Source organism: Macaca nemestrina, chromosome 12 (genome assembly GCF_043159975.1).
Source record: "Macaca nemestrina isolate mMacNem1 chromosome 12, mMacNem.hap1, whole genome shotgun sequence".
Taxonomy (NCBI): Eukaryota; Metazoa; Chordata; class Mammalia; order Primates; family Cercopithecidae; genus Macaca; species Macaca nemestrina.
The window spans coordinates 9,624,103-9,649,547 of record NC_092136.1 but is presented as its reverse complement, the minus strand read 5'-3'; the positions used below and the strand labels follow the sequence as shown (position 1 = coordinate 9,649,547).

Below are 25,445 nucleotides of genomic sequence, written 5' to 3'. Positions count from 1 at the left end.
AGGCTCAAGGGGATTTAAAGCCTGGCTCTGGGCAGCACGTCCCGCCTCCCCTGCAATGGGAGGGTCTTGGCCTGGCAGCTCAGGGAGCTATTTTGAGGGTAAAGGAAGGAGAGGGGAGGGGAGGGAGAGGTGAGCTCCACTTGAGCCTCCAAGACTGGCCTGGCTTGTTCACAGGCCTGTGCTGACCCACTTCCTCCAGGCCTTGCACACGGGTCTTCTGTCCCTTGTCCCTGCCTTTTGCAGGGTTGGATACAAGAAAGAGCAGGCAAGAGTGCTGGATTGGGGAGCTGTCTGCCAGTGGCTAAACCAGGATGGGAGGCCATGTGTTGTGGTAAAAGGAACCAGGACCCCCTGCAGGCTGCGGTGCAGGAGGCAAGTCAGTGTCCCCTTACGGAAGAGGTGCAACTAGCAGAATGTCTTCAAGACAGGGGGCCCTTCGAGAAAGGGGGCCCACGACCCTGGTGGTGTGAGGGAGGTTGTGTGAGGCAGGGCCACCGCCCTCACTCCACCCCCACTGAAACTGAGCAGCTCTGGGCTCCCCCTGTTGCTGTCCCTCAAGGAGCTCTGAAGTGACCTTTTGGAGAGGGATGCTCAGGTTACAGGCCAGCATTGGCGGGAGGCTGCTAGCCTGCAGCACAGGGCCCTGGGAACTGTAGTCCTGTAGGCCCTTGGGGGTGGGAGAAACTGAGGCATTCCCCACCCCGTCATCATACTGGTTGATGACAGTAAGTTCTCCCTGTGATTCCACTGCTTAGGAAGTGATTGGAGGCCTTCTCTCACTCCTTCCTGCCACTTGGGGCCACACCCTGGGCAGGGATTTTGTGAACCAGCTCTGTGACCTGGCCTATAAAATGGGTGCCTAATCTGTACCTCGGGGACCTCACCCCATTCGTGAGCATAGCCCCACAGCTTCGGGCCCTTCCCTGGAGGCTTTGACTATCCTCCCATTCCACGCTTTGTCCTGGCCCCAGCACTGACTTGCTGTGTGACCTCAAGTTTGTTGCTTTACCTTTCCGAGCTTTGGATTCCTTCATCAAATTTAGAGTCTCCAATGAGAAAAATAAATCCCTTCCTCTCAGCTGCTGCCTCATCTTGTGAGGGCAGGCTTTGGATCCTGCTGTTCTTTAAGCGAAAGGAACCAGGACCTTGTGCTAGTTCAAAGGCTGTCTGGGCCTCCCGGGTGGTGGGCCAGTGGACGGGAAGAGCTGGGTTTCTGTTCTGAGGGCAGGCAGCAGGTCAAAAGCCTGGACAGCTGCAGGATACTATTGAGAGCCTGGTTCAGGGAAGGCCAAGCTGTTTCTGAGAACTTTTTTTTTTTTTTTGAGATGGAGTTTCATTCTTGTTGCCCAGGCTAGAGTGCAATGACATGATCTCAGCTCACTGCAACCTCTGCCTCCTGGGTTCAAGCAATTCTGCCTCAGCCTCCCAAGTAGCTGGGATTACAAGCACCCGCCAGCATGCCCAGCTAATTTTTGTATTTTTAGTAGAGACGGAGTTACACCATGTTGGACCAGGCTGGTCTGGAACTCCTGACCTCAGGTGATCTGCCCACCTTGGCCTCCCAAAGTGCTGGGATTATAGGCATGAGCCCCAGCGCCCAGCCTCTGATCACCTTCTGAGCCACGGCAGACGCAGCCCTGGAATCACTGGCTTAGTATGTGGGCCAAACTGCAAGTCCTACAGAGGTCTCCAGACTCCCAAGCCCTGCTCTACCCCTGCCCCCAAAAGGCACGGGCACACTGTCTTCTGTGGTGCCTGCCACATTTCCAAGCAGAGAAAAAAGATCAGGAAAAAAAACCCAAAATGCACCTCCACAGACACGGGAACGCAAACAACTTTTTCTTACATTTTTCTCTAATTTCCAATTTCTTTAAGAAGTGTTCCATAAACCATTAAAAAACAATGCTGGCCAGGCACGGTGGCTCACGCCTATAATCCTAGCACTTTGGGAGGCCGAGGCAGGTGGATCTTCTGAGGTTAGGAGTTTGAGACCAGCCTGACCAACGTGGCGAAATCCTGTCTCTACTAAAAATACAAAAATTAGCCAGGCATGGTGGCACATGCCTATAATCCCAGCTACTCGGGAGGCTGAGGCAGGAGAATCACTTGAGCCCGGGAGGCAGAAGTTGCAGCGAGCTGAGATCGCCACTACACACCAGCCTGGACAACACAGCGAGACTCTGTCTCAAAAACATATAAAAACACAGTGCTGGCAGCTGTCTGGTCTCTTCCCCTTTCACAGCTCGCACCCCAGCCTCAGCTCCTAGGCCTCATCCCCATCCTCCACTAAGCACAGCTTGGACTCCAGCTTGGCCTGGCATCCAAGGTTCTTCACAGCCCGCACTTGTCCCTTGGAGGGTTGCTGTGAGTAGAGCTGACTTCTTGGCAGTCCACTGCCAGGCAGGCAGTAGTTAACCATGCTGTCACCTCACAGCCCAATCGTGGCGGCCTGCTTTGGCCACACACACCTTTGCATTGATCCCTATTTTCTGCAAGACTTTCCGTTCCTGCCACTGAGGACCCGATCTCCACAGACCATCACATCTTGCAGGCAGGGCAGGCCAAGTTCATTCCATCCTTTCCCAGCTACCCTCCCCTCTTACACCTAGGGCGCTTGCTGTCTCATGAACATTTTTACTGGGAAATTTTTAACTTTCTCCGACTACCTTTTCTGTGACTTCTTTCAGTCTTTGTCATGCCATCACTCCCCACTGTTTCCAGGCTTTGTCCAGGGGTGACACTGCATGCCCCAGCCCCGCATGATCAAACCTGGGCAGCACGATCTCATCTGTTTCCCTGCTTCCTCCACCCCTCCTTAGTGTTGTGTGTGCAGGTTTAATGAGCCCTGAAGCACTTTTACAACCTGAACTCACTCAAGGTTGTTTATGTCTAAGTTTCTAACTAGAAACCCGGCCTCCTTCCTTGGACCAATCATGGGTTTCTCCAGAGCCCTTGGCTTAACTTCAGTAACACAGCCCTGAGGCTGACCTTTCCCCACTGGCATTCCTCTTGCCAGGCCTTGAGGGACAGGGACAGTGCTGCAACAGCAGCAGAAATGAACGGGGAGGGGGGGTGGGGGGGGGCGGGGCAAGCACTGCCCTGTCACAGCGTGATGGAGTAAAGGGCTTGCTTTCCCACCCCAGGTGTCTTCAGACAGGTGGGCAGGCCTTTCTGTCTCTCCGATTCTGCCACAGAGGCAAATGCTTGCCACGGTTCAGAGGGCCAAGCCTTCCTGCTGTCTCTTCCATTTCAGGGCCTCCAACACCTTGGAGACTGATGCCTTAGTCAGCCACTTCCTCTCCAAAACCTTAACAAAAGCTGACGGCAGGGAGCAGAGAGGGAGGGAGCACAGGAATGGAGCTGGCCTCGGGGGAGAGAAGCGGAGGAGATAGCTGGGCTGTGGTTAAGTCATTTATTGATTTTATTTCTAAAACCCACATAGCGCCACTTTGCCACTTCCAAAGCTTCAAAGAGCTAATTAACCGCCCAATGAGCCCACCAGGGAAACCAAGCTTGTGGGGGAAGCAATGAGGTGAAACCAAGGTCAAACAGGGTAGCCAGGCCCCAGGCCCTGCCCCCATTCTGTCAGTTAAGGACAAAGGCAAAAAAGATGTCCTCCTTTTGGTGAGCCGAAGTTTAGGGCTTGGCTGAGGAAACGCACTGTGCTTGCCTTGCTTCTGAGGGCTCCCTCAAGCCCGGCAGACCCATAGCAAAGCACAGGCCTCCTGGACGGGGACCAGACACCCCAGTAAACAGCAGTAGCCAGCCCCAGCTCACAGCTGGAAAGCAGCCCAGGCCACAGTTGCTGGCCCCAGCAGCCAGGCGCTGGGGGGAGCCTACTGTCCCTCAGCCGTCCTGAAGGAAGGAGAGGCAGGTGGAACCAGGGCAGCTCTAAGGCACCTCTCCCTAGGAGAGGACCTCACTACCTGGTGGAGACTACACGTGGATTTCTCTGGAACCGTAACAGGAACTACCCACTCACTGTCCAAGACATAAAAAAAAGCAGAAGACCCTTCAAAAAGTGCTGGCAAAGCATAAGGTGGAGCACTTTATCCTGTCCCTGCCCCCCCACCCCAAGCCTACAGTGCTGGCAGGCTGCAAGTCACCAGCAGAGAAGGAAAAAAGCCACTTGGCGGTTTTAATTTTAGCTGCTCTGTGCCTGACAGGCAGGATTAGTTGGCTTGACCTTTAGTGTTGATGCCTCCCTAGGCCCAGGGCCTTAGTCAGGTGGCAGCTTCCAGGCACAAATCACCACTGGAGCTCATCAAACGTGGAGGTCTGAGCCCCAGGAAAAGGCCTTCAAAGGACAGAGGCTAGAAAGATGAGCGGTGACCAAGGAGGGGCAAAATTGGTTCTCAGCGATGTTAACTAGTCACCAAAGGGGAGACTGTGGAGCCACCCACACACTCAGCTCCCACCACCAAAGCCACACACAGGAGGCAGGTGGTGGGCTTCCCTAATTAACCACCCACAGTCTCACCCCCGGACCAGGTGCTGAACAAAAGTTAAGGCAACTTTGGTGCTGCTGCTGCTGGTAGAGGAAGTTTATGTGAAAAGAAAAAGCAGGGGGTGGGGGGGGGGCATTAAAAATAAAGAAGCAGACCCAGAAAACCACACTGCTCTTTTATTCAATGGAACATCCCCGCTTTAGCGCAGTGTTGAATCTAACACCAAAAAAAGCCCAGAGAAATTTCTGCAGATAAACCAGTGAAGAGAACGCGCAGTATACATTATCATCAACATCATCACTCCATGGAAAGGGAAGCGGGAGGAAAAAGGAAGGAGAATGAACGAGGGGCTCAAACCCCTAGACACTGCAAAACATTCAGACATTTGGGATTAAAATAAAACACAAAAGAAAGCCTTCCAGGAAGGAGAGGACCAAATGGAATCTGAGGCAGCTCAGGTGGTCAAGGAGCACGGGAAGAACTCCAGGCTGGCAGGCGAGCCCAAGGGAGCTCAGGCTGCCCACCCACTGCTGGCAGGAGCGCCAGGGCGGATGGGAATCCTGGAACCTGGAAATGAACCTACCCTCGGCAACTGTACAACACTCCCTTGACAAGGGTGGCAGAGACTAAAAAACCTCACACTTTAAATATCTTCGGGGGTGGCTATGGCGCCTTGAAAAACTTAGAACCAAAGAACGCCACAACCAGCTTGACATGAATGGCTGCAGCCCATGCCCAAAACCATTTGCTCCCCTCTCCTTGGTAAGGGAAGGAGAACTGGAGAGAAGGGAAAGGAATCTAATTGCAGCAGAAGACCGGGGAGAGCATCTCCTTGGACGGAGTCTGAAGAAAGGAAGAGATAAGGAAATAACAAAGGAAAAAGAAAAAAAATTAATAAAAATTTCACGATATGGAGCCAGCGTGTTCCGATTCCGTCCACAAAAATAACTCAGGCTGCTTTGCCGAACCATCCTGTCCACCAGGGGCGTTGCTGAGGCTGTCTGCCTGGAAGGGTCACCAATGGGCGCGGAAAGTCCTCACTCTCATGGCTCGGGCCATCGCCGCCGCGGGGAGGGATCCTGGCGGCCCGGTTTGGGGAGAGGCAAAGGGAGTTGGGTGAGGAGAGAAAGAAGACAAAGAAGACACTCGATGCTACGGGGCGCCAGGAGAGCTCAAGCTGGCGCCCCTACTACCACCTGCCCGTTCCCAAGCGAATCCTCAGTCGCTTGGCCCAGCCCAGTGCGTGCACACACACACATGCGTGCACACACAATCACATGCGTGCGTCCCAATGTCTGGCTCCATATGGTGAGGTTCGGCGTGTTTAAACGAGACCAATTCTCTCTATATATAATATATATTTTCTTAAAAAACAAGTCTAGTTCTGTGGTGGAGGCGGTGGGGGAGCTGGAGGCATCCCGAAGGGCGGCATGCCCGCCACCCCCATGCCCATCATGGTGACAAAGTTAGAAGGGTCCATGGGAGGCGGAGGAGGAGGGGGCGGGGCATACATCATGCCGGCGGAACCAGGCGGTGGAGGCGGCGGAGGGGGAGGGGCCCCAGGCGGCAGAGGCGGCTGGACCCCGGGGGGCAGGGGCACCATAGTGGGGTTGCCTTGCATCTGAGGGGCTCCTGGAGAAGCTGCGGCAGCCGCCTGCTGCTGTTGCCATGGCGGGATGGACCCTGTGCCAGCGCTCGTGGTGGTAGTCGTCGTATCTGGGGTGGTAAAGAAGCCCAAGGTCACACGCGCGGGGGCACACCGCGGCTGTCTGCGGCTGCTGCCTTGGGATGGGGGCGAGGGGCGCCTGCTCCTTGCTTGGCATGCGGTACGGTGGTGGGGGGCGGGCGGGCGGGGCTGGTGATGGGGAGTGGAGGGGTGGGCACGACTACCCTGGGGTCAGCCTCGAGGTCTCTGGGCTTAACAGAGTAAGCCCTTTGTCACCAATGCCCCTGGAAGGGCTGAGGGGAAGGTACCAGACACAAGAACAGCTCTGATGTCCCTCCGCCCAGCCGCCGCCACCACCGAACGGCACATTCAACCTCAAGGTCACAGCTGCTCTCTCCCCACTGCCCGGTCCCACCTCTGCAGTCTCTCACCCCAATCACAGCCCTCGCCAGAGCAAGCATGCACCATCCCACTCGACCCATATGCACCAGGCTCAGTCCAGCCAGCCGCTCATTCAGCCTGCGAGGCTCTGGACTTCTGGCCCCCTACCTACAATAGCAGGCTCCCCTTCCGGCCCCCACGAACCTCTCCCCAGACACAACCACACCAAACATCAGCTCTCCTCTTCAAGATGCCCCTCCACCCCCTGGACCAGGAGGCCCTTTCTGTTCACAACCCCAGCAGAGCCCAGGGGCTCATCCCAAGGCACCTGCCTGCTTGTGTGAGGCTCTATGGTTCCTGTCAGCCCCACCCCCATCCCACCCACCCCCACAAGCCCAAAATATTCGACTCACTTTGCTGCCATGGCAAGGGGGTACTGGAAGCCATACTGCTGCTGGGCGGAGGGGGTGGCGGAGGCTGCTGCTGCTGCTGTTGCCATGGGGGAAGAGGACCAGAGGGAGGGGGTGGGGGCTGCCCACTGGGAGGCGGCGGCGGTGGCGGCATCATGCCCATAGGTGGCGGCGGCATCATACCTGCGGGTAGGTGGAGGTAAAGATGAGGCCTCAGGGAAAGGGGGAAATTTGGGCCAGAGCCCCCACTCACCCAAGCCTAGGTGAAGACCCACAGTCAGCAGACAGCCATTACCTTTTCCTTGATGCAGGCGATAGACCCCAGAGCCCACAGGCGTACTTCCCAGGTACTGATCTTGATGGAAGGAAAGAGCAGGGACTTAGCAGGACATTGGAACTGGCCAGGGAAGCCACCCCTGTGATAACCTGAGTTGCTATCCTTACGCGAGTTCTGAAAACCATGCCTGTAAAAGGCAGGTCTGTGCCTACCCAACACAGCATCACTCCCTGAACCAGAATGGAATCTTGCTCCTTCCAGAGCCACAACCCAGGCAAGTCAGGCAGATCTGGCACATTGCCCAGCTACTTGAGAGTTGCTTCTAGCAAACAGTGACCTGACATAACCCCTTGCTTATCCCAAAGCCCCAAGGTTTCTGGTCTGACACTTACTTACCCATTGGAGGAGGGCCATGGTGCCCAGGAGGGTGGGGGCCCTGGTTCATCGGTGGTGGTGGTGGCTGCATCCAAGGGGGTGGGGGTCCATTGGGGTTGTGCTGCATGGGATGTCCACCATGCCCACCTGTCAGGCTGGGTAATGGGTGTGGGAAGCTGTGGGGGCCACCTCCGGGCCCACCAGGACCACCTCCATGCATGCCATGGTAGGGCCGACTCTCCGAAGGGCCAGAATTCATCCAGGGTGGGCGACTCTGGGTGGTAGACATGAGAGACTACGTGAGAGCATTTCCCGCCAACGTCCCTGCCTGTGCCCCCTAGTGGCAACATTGTTCTTCTGGTAATGCCACAGGACCAGAACACAGTAACAAGGTCTTCACAAAGTGAGAAGTCCCCAAACTGGCCTGAGATCCCGGAAGAACAATGTTGCCATTCACATCCATCTATCGGCTCTACCCAAACCACGTGGCCATAGCTCCCAGTCTCTGCAGTAGAGAATGGAGAAGCCAGACCAAGAGAACCAGCCCTCAGGCTCACCGGTGGAGGTGGGTTGTTGGCGGGAGCAGCAGGACGAGGTGCACTGGCCAAGGGTGTGGTGGCAGGCCCAGAGGTAGAGCCCACAGATGCTGGGACAGGTGCTTCACCCAGTTCAGCCATGAGGGACAAATATTCTTTATCCATTCGTGCTTTATCCTGAGCTGACTGGGGATCACCAGGCCTGAAGTGGCGTGAGGGACACAAACAGACAAAGGGGAAAAATTTGTTAAGAAGGAAGCTTTTATCCTGAGGAACCAATATAAACTTTTGAAGAATTCAATCACCAGATCATCACACATCTTTCTAACCCCTTACTGGGCATGGCTCTCAACAGTCTCATTAGATCTTCAGTTTCGTGCCCAGTTCTGCATCTGGGATCACCAGAGCAGAGGGGCCCTGGGTGAAGAGCACAGGAGACCCTGACCATCGAGGAAGCACAGGTTCTCTCAAGTCAATTTCATCAAAATTTATTCCCAGTTTGAGGAAAGGAAAATCTATGCAAGACTGGCACAACTGCCAGAACGAACTTCCTGAACAAACCTTTACATATTTGCCAGTTAGTCAAAAAGTGTTGATATCCAGTGCTGACTTGCGACTGGTCAGAAATCTGTAGAGACTGCTTACTCTTCTTGAACCAATTCTGAACAGCAAAAGCAGTGAATTTCCTACTCAGCCCCAGTGAAAACATTTATACCAAAAACAGAAGCTTCCAGTTTTCTTGGGGTTAAGACAAACAGGGGTATCTGTACAGCCTATTTCTAATCATCCTGGGCTTTAAATCACACCATTACAGACCACACTAACAGAAAGGATGTTTCTCTTGGTAAGATTAACAGCAACCAATTAATGTGACAAAAGAGTTGTCCTGCACATTGCAGGCTACCAGGAAACCGCAAGAGCCAGTCCCTCACCTTTGGAATTTGCAGTCTGAAGCAATGTGGCCAGCCCCTCCACACTTGGTACACACTGTGGTGTTGGTAATGCTGCGGGTCTCTGAGCTCTGCCAGGGTCTTAAGATCCTATTAAGGGAAAAAGAGGTCAATGCAAGGGGACAATCTGTACTTCCACAGGTTCTTCAGGTCTCCACACACTCTCGTTTAAACTGATCACATACCTGTTGTCGTCTTCCCGAAGGGTCCCATTCAAGCGAGCCAACTCCCGAAGCTGCATCTTCCGTAGATCATTCTGGTCCTCTGGGGTCTCGATACCCTGCTTCAGGATGTTTCTTATCTAGTGAATATGCAATGAACAGTTAAGTGCTTAGGGCTTCCGCCTAGGTTTCTGCCAAGACGCCTAGGTTTCTGCCAAGACGCTTCCTTTCTGGGCTCACCACTCACCTGTTCCACTGCCTTTTTGACGTTCTCCATTGTGTTGGCGGTGACCAGGGCATGAAGTGGTTCATCTTCTCCCGGCAACATCTGGCCATCTTTGCGCCCAACCTTCCCTTCTTTCACAGACCCTTTCCCCCGGATCATAATCTTGGCATTGCACTCCTTCTCTATGTTCTTCAGGGTGTTCCCTCTATAGAGAGGCAGAAATGACTGAGTTTATACCTGACAGGTTCATACTCAAGAGGGAACAGAGGCTGGACCAATTTGACACTGGTGGGAAACCAAAAGCACAGAGAATTGGATTTTCCCACCAAAAGCTCCATGAACTCTACATTACAGTCAGCCACAGTAAACCTGAGGATCTGACTTCTCCGCACTAGCACGGAAGTTAAAACACCTTCTCACAGAAACACATTAATTCAGTCAAAATGAATGTCCTACCAAAAAGGGGAAAAGTAAGCCAACAGTCCCCAATTAGGCACAAAACAGACACATCTCAGAGGCTCTAAAGGAATTCTATGTCCTATAGACTAGCAGTTACTCACCTGGGCCCGATTAGCAGCCCCACAAAGTTGATTTCTGGGTACTCATCTTGTGGAATCATGACTTTATCGCTCACACGTGTTGCTGGAGGTCTAAGAAAGAAAAGCCTGTCACTGCACACATTTCTGGAGAATGACGCAGTCAGTAGCTTTTCTAAAACTAACTACTGGTACACCAAGTGCTAATTATGGGTGATTTGGGGTAAGAGGTGAGTAGTGCCAATATTGTCCCATCCCAGCAGGTCACCCATGATCTGCATGTGTCCTCATCCCAGATGACCTAGCCCCTCTGCTTACTTGTAATCTGCAGGTGGCTTGAAATCTGGATTGAGTGCAACCATCTCTGTGATGAGGTTGTGCCGCTCCTCTTCCAGCTTTTTGCGGGTGCGGAACTCTCGGGTGTTAAGCCGCTTCCCCTCGCTATTGTAGATGGGCTCAGGGGAAGGGGACCTGTGGGAAACAGACTCCCGTTTACTATTCTGCCCCGACTTCTCTCATTCCCACACGGACTATAACAAGTCTTTCCCAGCCCCTCTGCCTCTCAGACCCTAATACAACACTCCGGAGGAACCGACCATAACGTGTGCTACTCAAGATCGTGTGGAATGGGGAGATGGAAGCTGGCTGAACATTAAGGGTCTGGGGTGTGTGTGAGAAAGGAAAAAAATAAAAGGTTTTGCATCTAGAAGTGATGAGAGAAAAAATGTCTATCCTTTGGGGAAAATCTCTGGACTATAAGTGGCAAGGACAGTATCATCCCCTGGAGTCTTCTTGCCAAATATGGATTTTCTTCCATTTGAAAAAAAATTACAATATTCCAACTTTATGAACCACAGAAACCCCAAGTTTAGGCAAAATGTTCACTCTTGGAGAGCTAATGCCCTATGAGGAAAAGCTCCTGTACCCCTAACACATAGTGCGCATGAGCTCCTTAACCCAGTGCAACTGGGACTGAAGGCTACTGCAGCTACTGGCCCCCACAATGGAGAGAGATGGTTCAAGGCTTCGTCTTTGCTTTTCCTTCAATGGCCTGGCTGGCTGTGTCCAAGGCCCAGGAGACAACCTGTTTTCTGGCTGTTCGAGGTTGGGGAGTCTGAGTAGAGAAAAACGTTAAAGTGCTAAAGCAGCTTCTGCGAGAGGCTGCAAATGCAGATTTGGTCAAATACTTGTCTAGGGTCTGAACCTGCAAACAGCAAGGGGAAAACCTATGATTCTCCACCAGAGTTTACAAGTCCAGAAAGCAGATTTTCTCTCTCTCATTTTTTTAAGGAGTAAAATGCCGTTGCTACAAGTAAAAAAATATAATGATAAAATGGTCAGTTTACCACAGCTGGATTTTGCGGTAATAAAAAAGAGAGGTTACACTCCTAGAATTTTGAGTTAAGATTACAAAAAGGACCATAGCTTGATATTCTGAATGAAAATTTAGTAGCAGCTGCAAGAAGGGAAGAGACCATGTGGATCAGGTTATTAAAAAAACATCCTGAAAGTAGTCAAGACTCCTATACCCTTGGTTTAGTTGAGAGAACCTTGCCTAGTTGGAGAGCAAGGACTGAACTCGGCTGCTCCCACTGTCTTCAGCCTAAAGGGAACCATGTCACACCACGTTACACACACGATGGAATAAAAGGTCAGGTTTGTTCATGGCTAATGACGGCTAAATGACACCTCCGTTTCTAGCATTTGTATAAACTGTTAGCACAATCCAGTAAAAGTGAACAAAAGCAAACATACCCCAGCTCATTAGACTACCATCTTATACATTTAAGTCTACAAGAAAAGTTTTAAACATGTTTTACTGTGCAAGTTAAGCAGCATCGAAATAACAATAAAGTGGCTTAATTGATATAACACCTTTTTAATAAATTATCTTAATTAAGAAAACCCATGCATTTCCCTCCAACCTGGGCTCAAAAGCAAAACCAATCAGGCATTAGGGCCTGTTTCAAAACTGAATACAAGGGAGGAAAAACCCTGCTCTGGTTTTATTTCTAACATGTTTGACATTTCTAATTCCCACCCCATAGCTGTCTAGAATTAAGCACTCTTGGCTAGTTACAAAAACAAGTCTTACCAGCACCCAATTACCCAATTGGCCATGTGAAGGCCTCACAACAGTTTAACCTCTTCCCAAATTGCAGAAGTGAAAGGCAAAAACTAGTATTCTAGAGGTTAGACTGGCCCGACTTCTTCACCTCCAATAGGCATCGGCTAGATCAACTAAATTCTAATCCCAGTTATCCAGGAAGCAAAGAAGGTTTGTTAAAAATTCAACCTTTGGAGGAATTGACTGGTGACCTGTAGACATATTATTAAAGGGAAAAAGGCCAAAAAGGCACTAAACAGTTGTGGTCTATGACCTACAATGTAAATTTTTTAAAAAAAACTTTAAAAAGAAATGAAACACAACACAACCCTACAACCAAAATCTATCTATAGGTAAAATATAGCAAACGTAGTAAGTAAAATTAAAGAGTCAATATGCAGAAACAAGGAAGTTAATGTTTCCTGGCAAAGGGCGGAAGAAAGATGCATGAGTGAGTGACTTCTAAAGCCATTACATCATCTTCCTGATTTAAAAAGCTATTAACTAGGTAACAAAAGCCAAAAACACTACTTTTTAAAGCAAAGTCTTTTCAACTATGCTGTATGCACTAAGAGAAAATTCAGTGAGAGGGAGAGACTTACTGCCCTTCAAATTAAATGACCAATTTTAGCTGTTCAATCAGCTAATAAAATTCCAGTTTAAAAAAGTTCATCTCCCCCACACAAATTATTTTTCTGAGGTGAGAGAAACTGCAAATTGAAATGACATGACCACAGCTGTTTGAGGCCCACGCTCCCTTTAAGGAAAAAAAAAAAGTAATTTAGGGTTGGTTGCATGCCTTCCCAAAATAGGTGAGAATATTCTGGCCCCTCCCAACACCCCCAAGGCAATGGCCAAGGCTGAAAGTTAACTGGCAGTGAAGGAAGTTGGTTAGAAATCTCATCTGATTTTGAAACCATCTCAAAACCATGAGCAGGAAGACTGCAGCAATGAGCGGACCAGAGCTCCTGGCTTGCTCAAGTTCAGTGATGCTCAAAAATATTTTTAGTCCCTGCACCGTGTACCTGTGAGAAAAACTCTATGCCCTGGGCTTTCGGCCAAAGCAGGTACTGAAAAGGCAGGTTAACAGGTCACCTCACTGTCCCTAAGGGTGGGTAAATCAGGTTAAGATCTACATGCTTACCAATTGGAAACCAGTTGTCCATTTTCCTGTAACTTTTTATTCTCCCAACATTTAAGTTTTATTCCAATTTTCTAACTGTTGACTGACCATACATTATTTCTAATTAAACCTTAATCCCCAGAGTGGTCAGGGTACAGTCGTCATACTAGGATTTTATTGAACTGACACAATATGTTGCCACCAGTAAAACGTATTGAGAAAAAGGTAAAAGCGTTACTGTCAGCTGGTTAAAACTGTTTCCCAACCTGTCCTCAGGGTTAGGGGGGATGCCCAGGTCTCCTGTGCGCAGTTTACGAGTCAGGTCTTCTATCTGCAGTTGCACTGGAAGAAACCAGGTTAGGAAAGAAAAAAAAGGATGGAAAAAAGACAATGTTACCAATAAACATCTCAAATCTCAACAACAAGCATGAAGAACTCGGAGACTTTGAAAGGGACGATTGATCAGTGAACACATTGAAGCAAAAACCCCCAACCACCTATCGGCAGGAGTCCTTTTACATCTATAGATTTTTTTCACTTCAAAATGGTTATCACTTAAGGAAGCAAACAGTTTGTTGGAAGAGGGGTTAGCAATAAAGACTGTTCACTAAGGCTAACATCCAAGCAATTACGAGGTGTTTCACCTCTTCCTCCCCACCAAGGCTTGCTTACAATTGGTACCCAGAACCAAAAACCATGTTATGTCACCAATACCCGATTCCCATCAAATTACTTGAGGGCAAGAATTGAGTTTTTCTTCATTAAATATTAAACATAGCCCAAAATGAGACCCAATTAACATGGGACAAGGAAAAACACCATTTGAGCAAAGATCATTTTCATTAATACCGCATTTAAAATTCCTTAAATAAGACATTTAACAACAAAATTCAACACCTTACAGAATTTGTACATACTCTTTCTGTACAACCAGACCTGTACTAGTAAGGGTCTCCCAATACCTGCAGCTTTTATTCAATTATACGAAATATTTATTCAAACATTAAATGACAAACCACATATCTTAATAAACCAGTAACCATAAAGCGCTAAGAATTTCTTTTCAGGCTCGCTATTCATATGGGGAGCAGGAGTGTAGAAGAATGGAATGTGTGATCAAGGACAATGTACGTGGCTCTCGGGCCTTGACCAATGAGGCTGTGCATGAAAAAGAGAGATGAGGGTTTCACAAAAGTTGCCAGTGACTCCAGGGAAATGTTACACGGCTGATTTTCCAAGATAATGGGAACTGCAGAGCCAGAGTAGCTTTCTTCAACGTGCAGAATAACCACCTGTTCCTTACCTCCGTAGCATCTGAGAATTTTGAGCAGGCATCTCCAATAAGGGCAAGTGTTACTAGGTTGGGTTAAAATTGAGCTGGTTCCAAGATAGGATTAATGCATCTAACCAAAGATTGCTTCTAACTTTAAATACATCCACAGGGCTATACCACACCCACACACTGAAACCCTGAAGAAATGAAAACCCATTATTATCGAAAGATACCGGCCAGACGCAGTGGCTCACGCCTGTAATCCCAATACTTTGGGAGGCCGAGGCGGGCAGATCATGAGGACAAGAGATCAAGACCATCCTGGCCAACATGGTGAAACCCTGTCTCTACTAAAAATACAAAAAAAATTAGCTGGGCGTGGTGGCGTGTGCCTGTAGTCCCAGCTACTTGGGAGGCTGAGGCAGGAGACTCACTTAAAGCTGAGAGAAGCAGGCTGCAGTGAGCCGAGATCGCACCACTACACTCCAGCCTGGCGACAGAGTAAGACTGCGTCTCTCCAAAAAAAAAAAAAAAAAGACACTGAGGGCATCCTGGACAAAGCAGTATATACTGTGGAAGACAGAAAATTAGTGAGACACATGGCTCCCCAAGCTCCTTTATACTAAAAAATTCTGACTTTGCAGTTGAGTATTAAGCTCAACAACTCGAGGTGAAAGTCACCTTCACTGAGAGGGGAAGGTGAGTCTTCCTAACTGACTATGGAGATGCGTGGCCTGATCTAAATAAAAAGGGTCATTTTCTTCTATGAAGAACTACACCTCTCCTTTGATTCTATTTTGATTATAGCTATAAATAGCCCTTAGGGCCCAGTGAACTAACCAGCCCTCCACAGAAAGAGAAATGGAGAGATGTAAGGAATTTGTGCTCTTCCCATTTTCTAAGTATGCTTGTGTTCTTGGGATATCACTCCACTAGGGGCATTTCACAACGTTGTAAAGACCCAGAATGGTCTAATATGAGACACAAGGGAATGGGTGGGAGTAGACAGGAACAGTAGGGGAAAGAGTAAGTATTAGTAGTACTGTGAAAGGAGACAGACAATTCCAACGCCTCAAAATTCTCAGCAGTCTAAAAAACAGGAAATTAAGACCCTCAAGAGTAGTAACATGCTGGCCTTGAAGCGTTTTGGTTGTGAAGGCCACAGCCTCGTAGGCTTAGGAGGTCTTTGCCCGAATTTCCTCCAAAGGGGATGTTTGTTTAGTTAGTAGAAAATGTTTATCAAGTGAACTTTTTTGAGACAGCTTTAAAAGGTAAAACTTTCATTAAAAACTTTTTTTCAAAAATGCAATTTTGAAGTTAATTTCAATTCCACTGTGGACAGTCATTCTTAATTCTCAAAACCTCCCAGCAGATAAAACCTTTTTATCCTAGCACTTCATTCCATATCCATGCAATATCCCTTTCCCAGCAGAGTTAAGAGTAAATACAAGAGCCTTCATTTTAAGACAGCTCTCCATAAACCAAACCAGAAAAGATGTTGAAGGGAAGGTTAAATTCTTAAATTCAAGAAAATAAAAAGGGATAAATTGTAAACACACTTTCAGAACCACTTTTTGTCAGTTTTTTTTTTCTTTCAGAAAGTACCTATAAAAAGTAAAAGACCACATTTTAGGGGGAGAAATATGAAATTATGGTGAAAGGCCATGCTGTGAAAAGTACTTGGTTTACAGTACCTGTGGTGTTCTCCACTGGGGCCTGTCCAGAGAGGCAGATGACACTCACCTCATCAACTGGCAATGAACAGCAGCAGCTGAAAAGGGTGGGCTGCTGGTCTGGGGACTGTTCTTACCCCTAAGTGAGACCCTACCTTCCTGACACTCATGGAAAACACTGCAGTTATGAACAGACCAAAACAAGGAGCTGCAAATGCAGAACTCACTGGGCAAAAACTGACAGATGATACCAAAGTCATGAAAATATCTCATCTCAAAAAAGATAACTACAATCTCAAACTTTCAAAAAATGCAGATCTTGCTCAGAATAAATCGTAACAATCTCAAAGTGCATTTGGATGCAGAACGTATATTTACCTATATAAGCTCTTTCTTGTTCTCGAGTAAGTCCAGGGGGAATAACTGTAGGCATTCCCGGAATCACTGTCTTCTGTTCCATTGTGTCTTGGTTCCAGCGGCTCCTCTTCCGCTTCTTACTTGGGAAGTCTAAAGGCAGAGACAAAGCCCATCAGATGTAAATATAAATAGTTACCAACAGACAGTCAAGGGTATTTAAGGTACTACACAGAAACTCAGCAGATTGTGAAACTGAGAGCTTAACCTAAAACTTAAACAGCAAAAAACCAGAAAACAAACCTCAGAGATCAGAGATTTAAAGCTTATGGCCACTACAAGGGTATGTGGTCCTGGGTCAGGCAAGTGAACATTTCACCTTCTTTGGTCTAGAGAAACTGTCAAATATGTAAACATGGTAATCTTAATGTATACGACTGCAGAGAGTGTTAGATATATACTACATCAACCATGAGTGCTCTGAAATCCCCAGGGGAGACACAAATACATTGAAGAATCATAGGCTTGTAAAGCAGCCCTGATGGGACTGGGGGCTCCGCCCACCTCCACTCCCCTCACCAGTCACTTAAGAGGCAGGAGGAGAGCTAAACCTAGTTATACCCTACCGAGTGGGAAAAGCCCAATTCTTCAACAAGATCACTTTTGTCTTCGTAAGTTTGGCCAAGATCAGCATTCAATTTTCCTGGCCAGTTGGACACTCAGAGTCTGAACTTTTAAAAGGATCTATCAAAAATTCAACAAACAACAACCTATACAATGGCAGCCAAGTTGTCCTTCCCCCATACACAGCCAGAAACTCCCTACGTTTAGCACAAGAGTCCTTCTATTTCCCAGGCGATACACGATCAGAAGGAAAAACTTTTTAAAACAAAGTGACAGGAGAGCCGGTCAGACTGAGATCTAAGGATACTGAACGGAGATTAAAAAACTAGAGTTCTCTCCCCAAAAGAGACCAAAAAAGATCAGACCCAACCGTCACCTGAAGCATGCCAACCTCTCCCGGATGAAAACCCTGCCTTGCTATACAAGCAGAGCAGCTATCCTTGGTATGGTTCCCATTCTGGCTCAAGACCAGAAAGGAGCCGCCGCACATCATCAGGTGAGGCTTTCACGCCCTGCTGGCATTCACAACCAGCACCCCGTCCAGTGCTGAACATCAGCGGACTGAAGGGCAATAGGGGGCCCCGAGTCTATAGAACTGCGCCGCACAGCCCGACCACCTCACTGCGTCTGCGCACAGAGCGCCTCCCGCCCGCCCAGCCCTCCCCAACAGCGCGCGTGCGCACTCGAGGCCCTAGAACCAGGCCGCGCGCGCCCCGGGGCGCCTCCGCCCGGGCCTCCCCGTGCGCGCGCGCGCGCGCGCCCCTGCCGCGTGCAGCCGCCGTCGCCGCCGCCGCGCGCCCCTCAGGCGGCCGGGCCCGTCCGCGCGACGCCTCTCGCGCTCTTTCGGCCCGACTCACCTCCTCCGCCGCCGGCCGGGCCCGGCTGCTGGTCCTTACGCGGCGGCTGGGGTGGCGGCGGCTGCGGCGGCGAGACGCGCTGGTAGAGCGGCGGCGGAGGGGGCGGCTGCGGCGGCGGGTACGAGGCGCCGGGGGACGGTGGAGGTGGAGGCGGCGGCGGCTGCTGGGGAGGCGGAGGGGGCGGCGGCGGAGGCGGCGGAGGCAACGCCGCGAAGGGGAAGGCCGCGGTCAGGGCCCCCATCGAGCTCACGGGCGGGGGCGGCGGCGGCCCGGGAGCCAGCAGCCCCGCCCCAGGCCCGGGTGCAGGCGGAGGGCCCGGCTCGAAGCCCCCTTTGGGTCCGGGAAGCGGGGGGAGCCCGGGGGGGCCCAGCTTACCCAACGGCGTGGCGTTCGCTCCGGTCGCCATGGCGCCCCCGGGGACAGGCACCGGCAGCTGCTTTTCGTCGGCGGCGGCTTCTCCTTCGCAAGCCTCCCGGGGGGAGGGGACCCGACTGCGCTGCCGGAGCGCGCGGAGCCCGTCCTTTCACGCGGCGGGCGGCGGCGGCGCGAGACGCACAAAGAGGGAGGAGAAAGGCCGCCGCGGGGGCGGGCCGGGGGCGGCGGGACCGGGGACTGGATTGGGCCGGGCCGAGGCGAAGGGTCGAAATCGGGGGCCTCCGATTGGCGGAGCCTCAGTCCTTCTTGATGAGCGCTGGGATTGGCCGAACCGTTAGGCCAGGCGAGGAAATGGCGGCGGAGTCCGGTGGGCCGGGAGGTGTCGCAGCGCGCACTTCATTTGTTACTGCGTGAACTGAGCTCGGAGTCCAGAAAGGAGGGGATGGGGTGGGGCGAACTCTGTGACGGAGCGTCGACGAGCTCTCTCATTGGCTGCGGCGGTGGAGTCAATCAATTTCGCGTGCGTCGTAGTGTCACGGGATTGGCTGTCGCTGGTTCCAGCTTTTTTCTACTCTCCTCCCTCAGGGGGCAGTTTCTCCGGGATTAAGCGAGAAGTCGCGGCGGAAAAGGCCCAGCCGGAACGAGATTTATGGCGGGGGAATCCTGGAGCATGAAGTGCGCATGCGTATATAGAGCAACACCGCCCTCTCCGCTAGTCTCCCTTCACCATCGACCCTCGGGTCCAGCATGGAAGCCCTAAGTGACGTCAACCTTTGTTCCCATGGTAACGCGGAACCTTGGGGCGGGAGCACTGGAGGGGCTGATGCGCGCCGGAAAACCGGCTCCGTTACGCCGCAGGTAAAGAGATTTCCTGTTTTTTTTTTAAATAGAAGACCCAAAAAGCTATGAATAGAGAAGACTTATTGAAGGATTAAAAACAGTATTTGAAGTGATGCAACAACAAATTAGATGAAAGATAACATAAGGTTGTCAATTCAAAAGTTACAAATACACACTTCTATCGGAATCTTAACGGAGTTCAGAGGATTTAATTAAATGATCTTAAAATCATATAAAACAATAACTACGGCCGGGCGGCGGTGGCTCACGCGTAATCCCAGCACTTTGACAGGCCGAGGCGGGCGGATCGCAAGGTCAGGAGTTCGAGACCAGCCTGACGAATATGGTGAAACCCCTTCTCTACTAAAAAATACAAAAATTAGCTGGGCGTGGTGGTGCACGCCTGCAATCCCAGCTACTCGGGAGGCTGAGGCAAGAGAATCACTTGAAGCTGAGAGGCGGAGATTGCAGTGTTCCTAGATCCGGCCACTGTACTTCAGCCTGGGTGACAGAACAAGACTGTCTCAAAAAAAAAAATACTACAGTAGTGGGAAAACTTTACAAGATTGAGCAGGAGCTTGCCTTTCCAGATGACAAACATAGTATATAAAACAAAACAGGCCAGTGCGGTGGCTGACACCTGTAATCCCAGCACTTTGGGAGGCCAAGGTGGGTGGATCACCTGAGGTCAGGAGTTCGAGACCAACCTGACCAACACAGTGACAACCCTGTCTCTACTAAAAGTACAAAAATTAGCCCAGCATGGTGGCAGGCGCCTGTAATCCCAGGTTCTCAGGAGGCTGAGGCAGGAGAATTGCTTGAACCCGGGAGGCGGAGGTGCAGTGAGCTGAGATCGCTCCACTGTTCTCCAGCCTGGGCAACAGAATGAGACTCCGTCTCAAAAACAAAAAAACCACAATAATAAAACAATATGATATTGTTGGTAGGAAAGACACATTAGTGCAACAGAATCCGGAAATACCACAAAGGTGGTATTTTATTTCAATCAGGAAAAGATGATTTAGTTGATAAATGGTGTAGAATCTTAAATTTAAACAACAAGACATTTAGAATATAATTTAGGAGACTATATAAGAGTAATCTAGGGTAATCTAGGGATTGAGGGACTGCAAAGACAGGAACCTCAAACTATGAAAAGATATACTTGATTACTCCAAAACTTAACACTGTGATAAAAGTCAACAGACAATGATAGATGAGGAAAAAATATTTGCCATACATGATAAAGAGCCAATATCTATAATATACAAAGAAATCTTAAAAACTAATTAGAAAAAAGGCAGAAACAATAGAAAAGGAACAAAAAATAGGAATGGACATGTCTCAGAAGAATAAATCCAAATAGTCAAGAAACATGAAAGGGTGTACAACCCCTCTGCTGTGGTTTTTTAAAATAAATATAAAAGATGTTGGAACCCCCACAACACTTTAAACCTGAAGAGAGAGGTGGCTGTGATCTCAGCCACATAGGGTTATACTTTTTTCTCAGATAATAAATTAGACCTGCTTATTTTTTTTGTTTTGTACAATTACTGGAGAGAATGAAACACAGGGACAAAAACCTGCTGCCTTCTTAATGACCCTTCTTATAGATTAACTTCGCTTTTGTTGTCCTGCTTTACTTAGACCAGATGACAGCAAACCCATGACTATTACACTCTCTGTAAAAAATGTTAAATGTGTGCCTCCCAAAAAGAAACACTACTTACAACCAAATTATTATTATTTTTTTTTTTATTTGAGACGGTCTCGCTGTTGCCCAGACTGGAGTGCAATGGCACAATCTCGGCTCACTGCAACCTCTGCCTCTGGGGTTCAAGCGATTCTCCCCCGTCAGTTTCCCGAGTAGCTGGGATTACAGCCACCTGCCATCATGCCCAGCTAATTTTTGTATTTTTGTAGAGTTGGGATTTCACCATGTTGGCCAGGCTGGTCTTGAACTCCTGACCTCAGGTGCCCACCTCAGCCTCCCAAAGTGCTGAGATTACAGGCATGGGCCACTGCACTCGGCCTATAACCAAATTACTATAACTATGCACCGACCATATATGAAAAATGTAATCCTAAAACTCCTCTGCCTCTGCCTGTATAAATGAAACCTTAACTTCTCTACTTCAAAACACTGACTCCATTCATTTGGAGTCGGTGTTTCCAGGTGGTCCACCCTCATGTTTTGTGCTTGAATAAACTATTAGAATTAGATTCTGACCCTTTTGATTACTTTAGGTGCACAGGTTTGAATATGTCCCCCAAAGCTCATGTGTTAGAAACTTAATCTCCGGCCAGGCGTGTTGGCTCCATCACTTTGGGAGGCAGAGGTGGGTGGATCACCTGAGGTCAGGAGTTCGAGACCAGCCTGGCCAACATGGTTCTCCTGCCTCAGCCTCCCAAGTAGCTGGGATTACAGGCACCGCCACCATGCCTGGCTAATTTTTTGTATTTTTAATAGAGACGGGGTTTCACTATGTTGGCCAGGCTGGTCTCGAACTCCTGACCTCAGGTGATCCACCCATCGTGGCCTCCCAAACTGCTGGGATTACAGGCATGGGCCACAACGCCTGGCCAGAAATCTCTATTCTTAATTATCCAGACTGGGTGTGGTGGCTAATGCCTGTAATCCCAGCACTTTGAGAGTCTGAGGTGGGAGGATCTCTTGAGCTCAGGAGTTTGTGACCAGCCTGGGCAACAGATCAAGACCTCACCTCTACTAAAAAAAAAAAAAAAAAAATGCTGGTCATGGTGATCCATGACTGTAGTCCCAGCTACATGAGAAACTGAAGCAGGAGGATTGCTTGAGCCCTGGAGATCGAAGCTGCAGTGAGCTATGATCACGCCACTGCAATCCAGCCTTGGCAACAGACCAAGACCCTGTCTCAAATAAATAAATAAATTACCCAGTCTCAGGGATTCTGTTATAGTAATACCACCTTAGACTGTGCTGAGTTTGTGCGACTGTTACAGAATCCCTGAGACTTGCTAATTTATTTACGAGTATTTAGATACTGCCTATAAGGGAAATACAAATAAAGGTGATAATGAGGAATCTCAAAATAAATGAAAATAGCAGAACATAAACGTGCTAACACCTACTATCGTTAATCTTTTAGAAAGCATTCTAGCCGGGCGCGGTGGCTCAAGCCTGTAATCCCAGCACTTTGGGAGGCCGAGGCGGGCGGATCACAAGGTCAGGAGATCGAGACCACAGTGAAACCCCGTCTCTACTAAAAATACAAAAAATTAGCCGGGCGCGGTGGCGGGCGCCTGTAGTCCTAGCTACTCAGGAGGCTGAGGCAGGAGAATGGCGTGAACCCAGGAGGCGGAGCTTGCAGTGAGCCAAGATCGCGCCACTGCACTCCAGCCTGGGCAACAGCGTGAGACTCCGTCTCAAAAAAAAAAAAAAAAAAAAGCATTCTGTTGTCTATTAAAATCGTTCCCCCTTTCAAAAAATAAAAAATATGCACCTGTACTCACAGCTACTTGAGAAGCTGAGTTGGGAGGATCCCCTGAGCCCAGGAGGTAGAGGCAGAAGTGAGCTGTGATTGGGCGACAGAGTAAGACTCTGTCTCAAAAGAAAGAAAACATAAACCTTTTCTCTTTTTTTTTTTTTTTTTTTGAGACGGAGTCTCGCTCTGTCGCCCAGGCTGGACTGCAGTGGCCGGATCTCAGCTCACTGCAAGCTCCGCCTCCTGGGTTCACGCTATTCTCCTGCCTCAGCCTCCCGAGTAGCTGGGACTACAGGCGCCCGCCACCTCGCCCAGCTAGTTTTTTGTATTTTTTTTAGTAGAGATGGGGTTTCACCGTGTTAGCCAGGATGGTCTCGATCTCCTGACCTCGTGATCCGCCCGTCTCGGCCTCCCAAAGTGCTGGGATTACAGGCTTGAGCCACCGCGCCCGGCCGAAAACATAAACCTTTTCTTTTTTTTTTTTTTTTTTTTTTTTTTTTAATGAGACGGAGTCTGGCTCTGTTGCCCAGGCTGGAGTGCAGTGGCCGGATCTCAGCTCACTGCAAGCTCCGCCCCCCGGGTTTACACCATTCTGCCTCAGCCTCCCGAGTAGCTGGGACTACAGGCGCCCGCCGCCTCGCCCGGCTAGTTTTTTTTTTGTATTTTTTAGTAGAGACGGGGTTTCACCGTGTTCACCAGGATGGTCTCGATCTCCTGACCTAGTGATCCGCCCGTCTCGGCCTCCCAAAGTGCTGGGATTACAGGCTTGAGCCACCGCGCCCGGCCAACATAAACCTTTTCAATCCAATATCCCACTCCTGGGAATCTGCCCCCAAAACAAGCCATGTGATTACATAATGTTTTCAAAGTCTTCTGCATTTACTGCAGCATTGTTTGTAGTAGTAAAAATGGGCAAACAAAGTGAATTTCTATCAATATATGAATGACTGAATTGGAAAACCCGTAACCTGGAATATTAGGCAGCTTTGAAAAGTTGTTAATTCCTACCAACCGACCTAAAGTAACTTCTGTTCTGTGTTAAGTGAACAAAGGAATATATAGGACATGGCCTTGTTTTTGTAACACAAACCCCATACAGATGTGTGCATGTTTGCGTATGATTGTCTTTTTTTTTTTTTTTTTTGAGACGGAGTCTCGCTCTGTCGCCCAGGCTGGAGTGCAGTGGCCAGATCTCAGCTCACTGCAAGCTCTGCCTCCCGGGTTTACGGCATTCTCCTGCCTCAGCCTCCCGAGTAGCTGGGACAACAGGTGCCCGCCACCTCGCCCGGCTAGTTTTTTGTATTTTTTTTTTTTTTTTTTTTTTGAGACGGAGTCTCGCTCTGTCGCCCAGGCTGGAGTGCAGTGGCCGGATCTCAGCTCACTGCAAGCTCCGCCTCCCGGGTTCATGCCATTCTCCTGCCTCAGCCTCCCGAGTAGCTGGGACTACAGGCGCCCGCCACCTCGCCCGGCTAGTTTTTTTTTGTATTTTTTTAGTAGAGACGGGGTTTCACCGTGTTAGCCAGGATAGTCTCGATCTCCTGACCTCGTGATCCACCCGTCTCGGCCTCCCAAAGTGCTGGGATTACAGGCTTGAGCCACCGCGCCCGGCCTTGTATTTTTTTTAGTAGAGACGGGGTTTCACCATGTTAGCCAGGATGGTCTCGATCTCCTGACCTCGTGATCCACCGGTCTCGGTCTCCCAAAGTGCTGGGATTACAGGCTTGAGCCACCGCGCCCGGCCGCGTATGATTGTCTGAGCATAACAAAGGCTACAGAAGGATACATAGCACATGCCCTCCTATTGCAGAGTGAAATGGGAAGTTACCCAATACATCTTAAACATCCAACTTTTTTTTTTTTTTTTAATGAGATGGAGTCTCGTTCTGTCACCCAGACCAGAGTGCAGTGGCATGATCTTGGCTCACTGCAACCTCCTCCTCCTGGGTTCAAGCGATTCTCATGACTCAGCCACCAGAGTAGCTGGGATTACAGGCACATGCCACCATGCCTGGCTAATTTTTGTATTTTTAGTAAAGACGGGGTTTCACCATGTTGGCCCTGGTCTTGAACTCCTGATCTCAAGTGATTCGCCCGCCTCAGCCTCCCAAAGTGCTGGGATTACAGGTGTGAGCCACCACACCCAGCCTAAAACTCCAACATTAAAAAAAAAAAAATGCTTCATATGTTTAAAAAATGTATTACATGATCCCATTTATGCAACATTATATAACTGTATAGGCATTTAGAAATGCACCAAGGGCTGGGTGCAGTGGCTCACACTTGTAATCTCAGCACTTTGGGAAGGCAAGGCAGGAGGATCGCTTGAGGCCAGGAGTTCGAGACCAGCCTTGGCAACATAGGGAGACTTTGTCTCTACAGAAACAAAAATAATAATCAGCTGAGCATGATGTGCGCCTGTAGTTCCAGCTACTTGGGAGGCTGAGGCAGGAGGATTGTTTGACCCCAAAGAGTTTGAGGCTGCAATAAGCTGTGATCACACCACTGCACTGAAGCCTAAGTGACAGAGGGAGACCCTGTTTCCAAAAAAAAAAAAAAACTCGGCGCAGTGGCTCACACCTGTAATTCCAGCACTTTGGGAGGCCAAGGCAGGTGGATCATGAGGTCAGGAGATCGAGACTGTCCTGGCTAACATGGTGAAACCTTATCTCTACTAAAAGTACAAAAAAAAATTAGCCGGGCCTGGCGGCAGGCGCCTATAGCCCCAGCTACTCAGGAGGCTAAAGCAGGAGAATGGCGTGAACCCGGGAGACAGAGCTTGCAGCGAGCCA

The 25,445-nt window shown here is 49.6% G+C and overlaps 1 protein-coding gene and 1 long non-coding RNA gene across 14 annotated transcripts; one reads left to right on the top strand and one right to left on the bottom strand.

Moving 5' to 3' along the window:
- Positions 1 to 4,606: 4,606 nt before the first annotated feature.
- LOC105469532 (splicing factor 1) lies at positions 4,607 to 18,941 on the bottom strand. Of its 13 annotated transcripts, XM_024789019.2 has the most exons (14): positions 18,353 to 18,941; positions 16,521 to 16,649; positions 13,463 to 13,538; positions 10,285 to 10,437; positions 9,991 to 10,080; positions 9,452 to 9,635; positions 9,229 to 9,344; positions 9,026 to 9,133; positions 8,115 to 8,295; positions 7,579 to 7,852; positions 7,201 to 7,260; positions 6,909 to 7,088; positions 5,976 to 6,164; positions 4,607 to 5,619 (listed from the first exon to the last, which is right to left on the bottom strand). In XM_024789019.2, the coding sequence occupies exons 1-14, from the start codon at positions 18,381 to 18,383 to the stop codon at positions 5,492 to 5,494; spliced, it is 1,899 nt and encodes a 632-aa protein (XP_024644787.1). In that variant the 5' UTR covers positions 18,384 to 18,941; the 3' UTR covers positions 4,607 to 5,491. The 13 variants fall into 13 exon arrangements, with proteins under 13 accessions (XP_024644787.1, XP_070930449.1, XP_070930451.1 ...); XM_071074348.1 differs by having other exon boundaries at positions 4,607 to 6,164; positions 17,978 to 18,941; XM_071074350.1 differs by lacking the exon at positions 5,976 to 6,164 and having other exon boundaries at positions 4,607 to 5,527; positions 17,978 to 18,941.
- On the top strand, positions 17,959 to 21,415 carry LOC139357426 (uncharacterized). The gene is made up of 2 exons (XR_011610498.1): positions 17,959 to 18,095; positions 18,938 to 21,415. It is a non-coding gene; the product is annotated as an uncharacterized lncRNA (long non-coding RNA).
- Positions 21,416 to 25,445: the final 4,030 nt, after the last annotated feature.